The sequence below is a fragment of the Haliotis asinina genome, chromosome 5 (assembly GCF_037392515.1).
Source record: "Haliotis asinina isolate JCU_RB_2024 chromosome 5, JCU_Hal_asi_v2, whole genome shotgun sequence".
Taxonomy (NCBI): Eukaryota; Metazoa; Mollusca; class Gastropoda; order Lepetellida; family Haliotidae; genus Haliotis; species Haliotis asinina.
The window spans coordinates 9,174,263-9,187,699 of record NC_090284.1 but is presented as its reverse complement, the minus strand read 5'-3'; the positions used below and the strand labels follow the sequence as shown (position 1 = coordinate 9,187,699).

General features: G+C 40.0%; 1 protein-coding gene across 1 annotated transcript; it reads left to right on the top strand.

Moving 5' to 3' along the window:
• The first annotated feature begins 56 nt into the window (after positions 1 to 56).
• On the top strand, positions 57 to 6,787 carry LOC137284640 (lengsin-like). Its single transcript, XM_067816531.1, has 2 exons — positions 57 to 207; positions 5,619 to 6,787. The coding sequence occupies exons 1-2, from the start codon at positions 57 to 59 to the stop codon at positions 6,785 to 6,787; spliced, it is 1,320 nt and encodes a 439-aa protein (XP_067672632.1).
• Positions 6,788 to 13,437: the final 6,650 nt, after the last annotated feature.

The following is a 13,437-nucleotide window of genomic DNA, read 5'->3' as shown; positions in this document are numbered from 1 at the left end:
GACAAGGGTACAGCCGCCCGACATGACTGTTTGATTGCAAGCACCTCCGCGTCAACATGTCGAAGCTGGAGAGGGTCTTGTCGGAGATAGCTCACTATGACTATATCAGATTTGCTATTTGTGACATCAATGGAATAAGTCGTGGTCAAGTAGTTCCAAGTCGCAACGCTGCAAAGTATATGGAAGAAGGACTTGACATGTTTGAGGGTAAGCTATTCGTAATGTGATCTTTACGTCACATTCGTGTATTTGCATTGAAACAATGTCTGTGCAGCTTCTACAAATGAAATCTCCTTTTGTATAAACAAATCTTCCTTTTTTCATAGGCGTTTCCGTATTCAGACGTATTCATGTATGTGTATGCGTTGAGGGTAAAACGGACCACAAACGTCACCATTTGGACATAACAGGACCTCGACTTGTCAAAAACGGCTACAAATCACGGCGAAAACCGCAGTTTGTCATTAATATATATTATCCTGACTGCAGAACGTTTAGATTGTAAATACGTCTGTTGTGCGACAGTGATTGGAAAGAACATCCCAATTAGCGTGAAAACATCGCAACGTTTGATGTTTTAAGTACATCCCCTGAAACTGAATCAACTGAAATCTCCCACAGGCATTTAGGTTTCACATAATACAATTCCTATATTTGAACTAAACGATACTAAATGAGTACTATCGCAGAGCTGGAGCACACACACACACACACACACACACACACACACACACACACACACACACACACACACACACACACACACACACACACACACACACACACACACACACTCACACACTCACACACTCACACACACACTCTCACTAACTCTCAAACACACACACATACACTCATACACGCACTCTCAAACACACACACTCACACGCACACTCACTCGCTCACTCACGCCCACACAGACACATACACACTCACACACACTCACTCACACACACACACACTCACACTCACTCACACACACACTCGTTCACTCACTCATACACTCACTCACTCACTCACGCTCACACACACACACAGAGATTCTTTCAAGGTAGTTTCATATCTTTGTAGGACACTGAAACCAGCTCTCCTTCTTCATTTGCTACAGATCACAGCGAGCATGCATAACTTACATCACATATGAGTTGTTCACTTCACCTTGGCGATTTATGTTTATGATACACACCTTCACACATAATTATATGTTTAGGTATGTAGTATCGACAAACAAACGTCTTTTCATGTGGAAGTATATAGTTAGCCGGGACACAGGAGACATAGCCACTTTCCTCTCACACAGAGAAGAATAGTTTATTTCCGTGTCATGTCGTTTCATATTACATACAGGCATAAGACACATGTAACAACCGGGCCCCATAGAGCCTAATAGACACCGCAGTTAAAACATTATTTCACATTAAAAAAAGCATTAATTCACCCAAGCATCGAGCATACACATCTGCTCATTTTAAATGAATACTTCACACTCAAAATAACACGCCAACTTACACAAGCAGACACACCAACTCACTCAGACAGATACAAGACTTGCTCAAAGAGATATACTGAGTCATTCAGTCACACCAACACACGCGAACTTACTCATCGACTTACTAACAGACGTTGACACCCTCACACTCTGACTCACTTTACCCACCAACTCACTCTGACAGACACACTGACTCACCAGAATAACACTCCGATCTCATTAACAGATATGCCAGTACACTCAGGTATACACACCTACTGTCTCAGTTAGCCACCCCAACTTGCCCATACAGATCTATGAACCACCTCAAACAGACATACGGACTCACTCAGACACACCGACTCCTTCGTACCGACGTATCAACTCACTTAGTCACACTGATTTACTTGAACAGACACACAGATTTATCCCCATATTCATAATACGTTACACACCTTATACACAACACCGTCCGTACTGAGAATTATACACTAGCTTTCCGAATGGCTATCAGCCAGTAATAATTGACCCCGAAAAATCTTTCCCAATGTTGGGGTATTTCTCAAACCGCCACATTTACTAAATCAGCCACCACTTCTCCTATAACACAAATGCAACAGTGCGCTAAGATCCCACGGATCCCACGAGAGTTACAAGTACGATATGCGGTTTCTAGAATATTACATACGTGTTCTGATATCTTTGTGAGATAACTTTTGTTATTTGAAACAGGTGTTGTTTAACCAGTTGAAAGGTACTCAACGCGTGTAACCACATAAGGTTATTCAACGACAGAGAAGTCATAATGCCCCTACCTCGTTTAAATCAGCTGCTCGAGTGCAAGTGACCTTTCTCCTGCCACCTCGATATTTTTATATCAACATTGTAACTTCAATTTTTGACCGTAAATGTTAACCAAACAAAATATTATGTTTATGGATAATTAAAATTCAATTTCGGTGTCTTGGGATTTGGTATTAAATTTCAAGTGAATAGTTTTCATTGTGGTTTTTTTCATGTCTGTAGTAGTCGTGACAGAGTTATCTCCCTTTAGTTTACATCCTGCATCGTCTGCTTGATTTGTCATCACGGATTACGGTCTTCTTTGTTTCTGTTGATGGACAGTGTCGGGGATGATTGGTACTGTGATGCATCAAGAAACCAACAGCGTAACAGAATGGTTAAAAAAACTGGTCCCTTAAGAAGGACTTCCCGAGCACACATGTGCAAAGAGAGATAGCATATGACGACTATGTGCTCTGTTGCATGTAGACTCAAAGGTTGAGTGTAGTTAAGTGTGGTATCATTAATTCAGCCTCTAGGTACATACATACTGTACAATGTGAAACTGTTTTCAGGAGATATGGGGCTAGTACCTCGATCTAGATGTATGAAAATAGCCGCGACTGTAAGTAAACCAGTGTAGTCATCAACGTCAAACATGTCACTTGTGCAGCCTTTGATGTACTGAGAGATTTGATGACTGATGACTAATTCGAAGAGCCATACACCTATGTCTATTCGAACATGGATGCTTATGTCGATGGCAACAGAAACGTGAATACAGTCGCACACAAAAAATGCGACAAGGAACGTCTCCTATCGTCCATGGAAAGCAAGAGGGGTTTAGGTCATAGCCATCGCCAAACATGAACTTTGTGAGTGAGTGAGTTAATATGTAACGTCACATCGGCAATATTTCATCCATATCCTGGCGAGAACATATTTGACATTAAAAGATGTGTGTAATATAATATAAATTAAATATAATATGAAAACAAAGTACAATGTAAAAACTGGCTCGCCTAGATTGCCAACAATTGAAGGTAGATCACCGTACTAGGCACCATGGAGACTTACAGTGCCTTTGCTACCTCCATTTACCCTAGCTGGATTTATATCAACTTGTCAGCTGCTGGCGATTGTGGTCAAATGTAGCCCAAATGCATGAAGTTTGTGACATTGTGACGATGATAACTCAATAGCCAGAGGATCAATACCTAGTGTTTTCTACTTACTAAGATAGTTTAGTACAATATACCTAAAACATTCCACAGCCAAACTGTGGACAAATCACCAAGGACAGGTGATAATTCAAAATGGAAGTAGAAGACCAAATCAAAACAACATACTGAAAGACATTGCCAGGTTTTCTGACTGTGATAGAGAGGTTTAGATATTTGAGGTTCAACAAATGTAAGCATATTTCATTTTGAGGACTATACGTTTTTGTAGTATGCATCTTCAGTTTAGACATAATCTGGGCCGTAAATATGGATAAAGTGCTTAGTTAAATGAGTTTAAAAGTCTCCAGAAAGAAATTTTTACATACACAACATACACCGGAAGGAATAATGATAGCTTTCTATGAAAGAACTGAAAGAATGTGAGTTTCTTTTTTGATGGCACAGGTTGGGCTCAGACGCATTTTCAGAAAATTAAACTTACAGCAAACTGAACAGCATAACTTTAAAAATGTTTCACGGGTCATTGCTGAAGGTACACTGGCCCAAAAAAGAAACGCATAGGTGAAAATCCAATGTTATGAGAGATGATTTATTAACTTAAATTGCACAAAAAGTAATGGAACTTGAGCAATGATAATTCACACGGGTATTAACAAATGTGTGTCAAGACATATACAATCATTCACAGTGGTATTAAGCGTCTCTATTTTCCATGGCATAGTGAGAAAGTCAGTATCTGGTGTGACCACCACGGGCATCAATCACTGCTCTGCATCGCCTGGGCATTGACTGTATAAGACGTCGTATCCGCCTTTGTGGGATTCTTCTCCACTCATCTCGCAACGCATTCACCAACTGTAGACGTGTCTGTGGCTGCGGCTGTCGACGTCGTAACCGTTTACCCAATTGGTCCCATAAATGTTCAATTGGGTTCAAATCCGGCGATTTTGAGGGCCATGGAAGAACTGTAATGTTGTTGTTGGCAAGGAAATCCGTGGTAATGCGTGCTGTGTGCGGTCTTGCATTGTCGTGCTGGAAAATTTCCCTTCTAGCGTCAATTGTAGGAACAACATGACGGTTCAGAATTTCATCCCGGTAGCGTACAGCATTGAGATTCCCTTGCACATGCACCAACTGTGTCCTGCCGTTCATAGATATGCCTCCCCACATCATTACACCTCCACCACCGTGTCTGTTGACCTCACGAACGCACTGTCGAGCATATCTCTCATTTCGACGTCTGTAAACACGCATCCTTCCATCATGTCTGTACAGCAGAAAACGTGACTCATCGCTGAACCAGATCCTCCTCCAATTCAATAGGTTCCATGCCCGAACGTTCCTGCACCACTGAAGACGTGCACGACGGTGATGGGGATGCAGAACAGGTCCTGCATGAGGTCGCATAGGTCGAATTCCATGCTCTCTTAGGCGATTCCTGATGGTTTGTGGAGAGACTCTACGCAGCCCAGGAACGTGATCAGCGGTATACGTAGCAGTGACGGCCCGATTACGCAGATGAAGCACCCGGATGTAACGGTCTTGTGCTGGAGTTGTCACCCTTGGTCTCCCACTCCTTGGACGATCTCTGGTCGAGTTGTGTTGCGTGTATCGTTGCCAGAGACGGGAAATCGTGCTCCGCCTCACATTCAGACGTCTGGCAACTGATGACTGACTTTCCCCAGCTTCCAGACGTCCAATGGCTCTATTTCTGTTTTCTTCATTTAACCTTGGCATTTTTCGCGTCACATAGAAAGAAATTCGAAGAATGAATCGCAACAGGACCTGTCCCCTTTTATAGCCATCATAATCAAGATTGAGATCCTGCATTTGCACGTGCATAATGCTTTCAGATTTTCCCACGTGCAGATTATACAAAGCGTTTTCAAGGTGCTGTGGTGTGGCGAATAATCACCAGAGGTTGTGTTTGTTTGTCTGTTTTGGTTGTATTGACTATAAAAACACTTAATATTTACATTAATTGTCATTCCATTCCATATTTTCCGAAAAAATCTACTTTAAAAATGAGATTTCAGCTATGCGTTTCTTTTTTGGGTCAGTGTATCTTTTGTTTGAATCGTAATGCATAGATGCTAGTTAAGTTAACTACAACGATCAAGTATCTTAACGCAGCAAGTCAACAGCCAACATAAATGTTAAACATGTAATATCTGTTCTTTCAGGCGCTCTGGTATTCGGTTTTGAAACTGAAGTAGCTGCACTAGCCCACGAGAAATGTTATCACCATGGTAACATGACGATTGTGCCAGACCTTGATACTCTTAGGCCGATTCCATGGGGAGGAGATGGGAAGTTCAAGGTCGCTGAAATTTTGTGTGAATCGCGCTGGAAGATCGACAGCTCTCCCCAAGTCGCCTGTCCCAGGTATGTTCTAAGGCAACAACTCCAACGTCTTGGTGAACTCGGTTTTGAGTTATATTCTGGGTTTGAAATAGAATATTTTTTGTTCTGTGCGGATACAATGAAACCACTGTTCAATGGGAAGGACTACATGTGTCACAGAAGTCAAAACAAAACTGGGCCACTCTTGTTCAAGTTTGACGGAGAATTGTTCAAAGCAGGCGTTGATATGGACCGAATCCATTCTGAATATGCGCCAGGAATGTTTGAAGCTGTGATGAAACCGCAATATGGTATAGGAGGGGGAGATGCAACATTCAACCTGAAACAAGGCCTGTTGGAGTTGGCTGATTTGAATGGCTTAAAGGCTACTTTTATCTCCAAGCTGGATCTGGAGGAAAATGGATGCGGGGCCCATTTTAACTTTTCATTGCTGTCCAAAGACACCGGGGAAAATGCCTTCTATGACCAAAAGGCGAGTGACAAGTTGTCAACAACTGCCAAACAGTGGATAGCTGGGATCCTCAAACACAGCAGGGCGTTGACTGCTTTAACTTCGCCCACAATCAACTGTTACAGGAGACTTCACCAGCCTTGGGCTCCAGGAAGTATCTTCTGGGGCATTGAGGACCGAGATGCCTCTCTTCGTGTCAAGAATCACGGACCTTCAGGAACCTACCTGGAGAACAGAATACCAAGCGGAAGAAGCAACCCTTACATTGTCATGGCGGCCACAATTGCTGCCGGCTTGGATGGGGTCAAGAACAAGTTAGAATGTCCACCCAGTACGAGTTTGAAGGAAGCAGAGCCCCTTCCATCTACGCTCGATGAGGCTTTAAAGGATTTGCAAGCTGATACAGAACTTATTAGAGCACTTGGAGAGGAGTTTGTTAGTTGGTTTGTCACGTGTAAACAGTTTGAGTTGAATCGGTTTGCTGAACTTGTTGATAACAAGGAGAGAATGGAACTGGAAAAGAAAATCTACTTCTGAACCTTTCGAAGAGGAGCGACTGTCTTCAAATGCAAAGTCTTACATTTATGCCAGAAAAGCGAGTATTCAATAGCATAATCTGCATTCCTTTTGAAATAGAGGACTGTAACAGTTAGAGAGTAATATGAATAATATCAGGAAAAATATCTGATTGAATAAAATAATAAGTATGACCAGTACACTGAACTACGACTAATTCAGATTGCCTAGTGTTTTCTTCTTTGATTAAACATCCCAAACGCTAACGCGAACGACAGATTTTATCCTGTCACTTTGTGTTTATGGTAGTTTCAGAAAAGTATTTTTGAAAATGCTTTATGAGGGAGTGCGGCTTGTCTCACGAACCTAAAGCGTCTAGTGTAAGGTTAATTATGTTTTGGTTCACAGTCCTTTCTAGAGTAAACATTATTTGAGAAAATGTAATAATTTGACAAAACTAGAAACAAGTACTTTGATCATGACCAAGAGTGAGTGAATGAGTTTAGTTTTACGCCGGTTGTAGAATTATTCCAGCAATATCACGGCGGGGAACACCAGAAAATGGGCTTCACACATTGTACTCATGTGGGGAATCGAACCCAGGTCTTTGGCGTGACGAGCGAATCCTTTAACCACTAGGCTACCCCACCGCCTGTCATGAACAAGAAAGATTATGAAAATTGATCGTTTTCGTTGATAAGCAGTGCAAATTCGCCAGTATATCAAACCAGATTCTTCTACTTCTCTTGCTTTCACGCATCTCTTCCTGAGGGTGCCGCTATGCCTGCATTCTGTCGTATTGTCATTGGCCGGCGGACACTAACAGAACTTTTTTTAACAATGTCGTTCAAAACGTCTCAGGGATATTAGGGAAACGAAAGTTTTATCCGACGTATCTTGATGAGATGAGAATCACTGGCTTAGATATCCTTAGATATCTAGATTTGGTCCCAATTTTTTACCGTGTGCTCTGTTTCAAATGACAGTCAAACAGGTTAATTTAAAACATCCGAGGTTCATTAATGAGCGAGTACTGGAGCGGGTGAGTTCAGTAGTAGGTCGTTGTTATCTATAATCCAGAAACATCACGGCCAGGGACTCAAGAGACGGGGCTCACACATAGCGCCCGTGTGGGGAATCGATCACAAGTCCTCCGTGTGACGAGTGAACGCTTTATAACGACTAGGCCACCTCGCAAATATTGGAACAAGAGGCATGTCTTGCCTGATTCACAACACCTATGGGAAGTAAAGACTCACAGTTATGGAAAGGCTGTTCCTAAAAATAAAGATGATATCTCTTGCCAGGTTTCTTGTGCACAAAAATTCTTCAAACGTTAGGCGAGACTTCTGTGTTGTGTGGGTTGTAAAGTATTGCAATAGGGGTCATGTACATGAAATGGTCATTTTGTGGCAGCGTTGAAGTCATGACCAAAACATGACCAGGCACTAAAAAAGCATATAGATACAAAACACAACCCTAAACAGATATTTACCACCACAGATTCACAACCAGCGTCTTGATCTTTGCTCATCGCAAATCAGGAAGAGATTCAACTCCGTATCGTCATAAACGAACCCACTGATTTCCGTTTCTGTCCAGTAAAGTACAACCAATTACAAGGGCAAACACCAAATCATTATACAATGGAAAACTCCATCAGGTGTACCATAATTTGGGTTTAAATTCATGAAATGTGTCTGTACATTCCTGTACGTGGGTGTCCCATCACCATCACCTTCTGTCTACGAACCTATTGCTGATGCAGTGTTTAAAATCGCTGTAGCGAAGTGTGAAATACTGATTTATCAGAACAGTTAAAGTGTAAGCATCAACACTCGTCGTACCAGCAATACCAACACAACTTGGTAACCAAGACGTTGACTATGTCTTTGCTATGTTAATTGTCACTTTAAGTGTTTTCTGAGGACTCTTTTGGTGAAGTTTATATATGCAGAGATGAAATTGAGTGATGGGCCATAAAATATCTAGCTGACTTCCTGATGCCTACGCTTGCTTCACCACTTATGAGGTATGTCCTGAAAATCGAATTATTTCGAAAGGATTAGTCATAAGCATCTAGAGTAGTCCACACTGCATAACCTTTCATCATGAACCGCTTTGGTATTTCTTGATTCAGTTCAGCAATTTGTAACAAACTTGATGTCTGAAAAACACAGACTACCGATTGCACTATTCAGATCAGATTCAATACTTACTAACTCAGAGACATTAGGAGAGCAGTATGTAGATACGTGTTTGAATGGTCTTAAAATATATATTAAACTGTTTTTATGTGTGAAACCTTCCCCTTTGACAGTTGTGCATGTGCACCCATGATGGTGCGGGGCTTTGGCAGCTGAGCATTTGGGCTCAGAGGACTGTTGGAGCATATACAGTAAGACTATACACTTAGGACAAATTACATGCAACGTAAATACAATGCTTCTTTACATAGTGTTACTTACATTTAAGTAAATTATATTTCTTGTTATCAAATGCAAATGGTTACGTTCTGCTATGTTTAGCTATGTTCATTTATCCATATGCAGATAAAACAGAAATACAAAATGAAAATCTGCAACTTAGCTGGGTGAACTTTTACAATTCTATTTATATTTTCGTACTATGTCTAATTGTATGTATTATAATTGTTAGGTACTATAGGCCTGTGACCTTATTAGGCACTGGAATAAATATGAACACAAATGCAAAATTCATTCTTTGACCTTATTTTATATTTTGTGCTCCGAAACAACAACTTCATGAATGGCAAGTAAACTCTTGGACAGCAAATTGACGTACTGCACGCACAGAGACACAGTGGAAACTATACGGGTACATTCAACACCTCTACACAGAATACACGAGTGGCTTTTGAAAGTGCAAAATAAATTACAGTAAAAATACTCCTCAGCTATGAAATCAGGTTTTAACACTATGAATCATGCTTATTAGAAATATTTTCAGAATCATCATTTTCAAGACGTCTGCTTTGAACCAGATTGTTTGGATTGGCAATAAGAAGCGATTCAAAATGGAGGGTACATCAACCAACCCATGGGCCCCGTCTTTATTTTACTTTTTGAAGCATGGGTATCGGATTGTACACTTCAGCCAACCTGTATGAATACGAATCTTGCATCTTGCTGGATTTTTTCCCCGCATGCATTATGTTAGTAAAATCGCCGCAGTGTAATTCCCTTCCTAATATTCACAGGGATGACGTTTGAACATTTTCGCAGCCATCGGTAGTTTTTGCAGACCCTTCCGTCGATTTGCATGTGCAATACATCGGTACTGGCAGCGGGGTTCATTGCAATGTACCTAGCTTTTAAGTGGGGTACATTAAAAATTACCGGTGAGCGACATTTATGTGTGACGTAAGATATCGAACAATATCGGCTGGCATTCTATCATAGCACAGGTGGCCATCTCTTAAGGGCCATAATGGTATTTTAAATAGTATCAGTTCTCATTTAGTTATTGCATATTAAGAAGAATTAGATTTGTTTAGTGATTTGTAAACAGAAAAATATTTTAAGATTGAAAGTTTGAAATAATAACTCAGATTGTTAGTGACTGTATCCTCATGGGGGTTAAAGTGCTTTAAAATATTGCCCTCCTAAGAGGGTATGTAGGCCCCAAAACATTCAAGGTAAATTCAAATCGTAGAATATTTGGCTTTTAAATGTTTGACTAGACTTGCCTTAAGTGCGTTGGAGGCTGGAGGGAATCCAGCTAGGGTCTGTCCAGGAAGCAAATGTATTGTAAGTCCCCCTGGTACCCAGTATGTTGATCTATCTTCAGTTGTTGGTGATGTATAGTTTTCCATTTTTCATTGCAATTCTAGTTAATCTGTTTTAGATTTAATTACTAGTGTTAAATAGATACCTGTGATACAGTAGGGGTTTTACTGTTCTTCGTCAACCGGTTTTTAATTTCTAATTTTATTGATTTCTAGTATAATGTTAGTTGTTCTCGTCACGATATGGCTGGAATATTGACGAGGTGACGTTAAATTTTACCTCACTCACTCTTAAGATCACTCTAGGGGGTGCAAATGCATAAATGACTCATTGACATCGTTATAAATGAAACCCCGTCATTAAAACTGCTCAGTTCGATCTTTCATTACCTTAAATCGACCTTTTTGACAACAGTGCACAATTTCAGTCGCAAACGAAATTTTAGCCAACAGGGCGACCCGGCTCCGTGACGTAATTGTAGGGATAGATATGAAGGTCTATGCAGAATTCATCTACATTTCAGAGGGTAAACTATTTCGTTTACAGGTTTGTACAAACCTGGAATCGCGAAAGCTGTTGTGAAAAATGAAATCTATATGTTCTCACAATCTTCTATCATTTAGTTTTGTCTCCTGCTTTTCTAGTTTCCGAGTTACAAACCTTGTTTTCATAGACGATTCAGTCAAAATCACTTGGTGTCGCTAGGTTGTAATCCGTGTTAGGTGGTATAAACCTACACGTTATTTGTCATCATTCTCTTGATGCTCAGTTAATGAATTTATGACAGGTATAATTAGTGGTAACACCACATAGATTACCCGACAAAGGCCCCCATTTGGCATTTCTTTTGTAATCAAAGGATTAACCGATAACACGCTGAGTGATTAATTAGTTTTATGGGGATTTAAATGGGGGATTTGTCAAAAGGTAGTGTTTATGCATGTACATTTACTAATCTACACTGAATACACTCTGTCGTGTATGTGTCAATGTAAAAACAACACCCTTCTTTTCAAAGGATTAACCGCCAATGCATTGACTGACTGCTCATTATTTGCTAACAAAATTACTTTACTAAAAGAATGACGCACATTATGCAAAAAGGGAATCTGCAGATGAATTATAGATCACTCGTTTTTGTGGATATTGATGGATACTTTCCTCGAAGAACGAAATAGCCTGACATTGCACCTATAACCCTAATTTGTTTTGATTTTAATATTTGCATTTTGTTTTTATTGCTTTCAACGGAATCATTGTTTTCGTCGTGAAATGAAATGATACAGACGACATACACTAGGGCGTGCGTGCGAATTATGATTCATAAAGGCAAACTATAACATGTCTATGTATTACATTCCTGTTATACATTCGCAGATCGCTTTTTTTATTAAGTTTTAAAATGCATACAAGTATGATTATTAAGTAATTAGGATTATGAGACTAAATATAAAGACGTATATTGACAAGTGTCTACATACTGGTGAGTGAACGATACAAACCAAGTAAATGTAGCAAGTGAAGAAATTTATCGCGCAGTTTTGTCACTTTGACCCCCGATCTACCTTATGTTATCTTACAGGTTGTGTCATGCAAACTCCTTTTGGTCATGATTCAAATACATATTCAACTACTAGTAGAAAGTACGTTTGATTTTCTAACTTGATGAAAAAAAACCCATGATCTCATTAATTCAAATGGACTTTAGTCCGTGACTTCACGATTTTCAAAAATGTCGGCGCCCTGTCTGAGAATGAATGCTATTTAAGTTAAAACTGTGTTTGTTTTCACCGATTTACAAAATCAAAATTACTTTCTTCTGGTAGTAAAATATGCATTTTATTGATGGACAATAGGATTTTGCATGACATTGCTTGTAACATAACACTTTCACTCTTGGAAGCGAGGTGGAGGTCAATATAATATTACTTGCAATGTTAATGTCACTTCGACCCCCAACCTTGCTTCCGTGGAAGAAGTCGTTATGTTACAAGTTGTGTCATGCAAAATCCTTTTGGCCATGATTCAAATACATATTTAACTACTTGTAGAAAGTACTTTTGATTTTCTAACTTGATGAAAACAAACCATAATCTCATTAATTCTAACGGACTTTAGCTCGTGAATTCACGATTTTCAAAAATGTCGGCGCCCTGTCTGAGTATAAATGCTATTTAAGTTTGTTTTCACCGACTTACAAAAGCAAAATTACTTTTCGTTGATAGTAAAATATGTATTTTATTGATGGACATTAGGATTTGACATGACATTGTTTATAACATAACAATTTCACACTTGGAAGCGAGGCCAAGGTCACTATAATATTACTTACGATAATATTGTCACTTTGACCACAACCTCGCTTCCGAGGAAGAAAGCGTTGTATTCATGCAAAATCCTTTTGGTCAGCAATGTGTAGTAAGCAGTCTTGATTTTATAAACTCGATGAAACTTGAACTCCATTTTCTATTCTGGAAGCGTTGTAGGGGGCGAACCATCCGATTTAGTATATACCACAGGCTTCCACAACTCTCGCTTCGCACACACAAACAACCAATTTAACTACGGGGTCCGGTGGAAATCTGTGACACCATCACCCGACCCCAAGGAGCAATTGACGACAACACAACAATTCGGCATGTCTTTGGTGTCGTCGAGAAATCAGCAAAATGACGAGCTTCCTACACACCTTCTATACAACTAACTGAAAATCGTTTATTCTATGACCTCAGGGCTCTGGCGACAGAGTCACGTAACCTGTCTGTGGTTTCGTTTGCGGGAGAGAGAGAAGGAGACGGCTTTTTAGCAACTTTTAAGCGCTTGGTATTAATTAGCCACATGTTTTTCTAAAAACAGAATGGTGTTCCGTGACTAACCAGAAGTCGTTCATATGCAGTGATAAAATGAGTACCCAAAAATTGA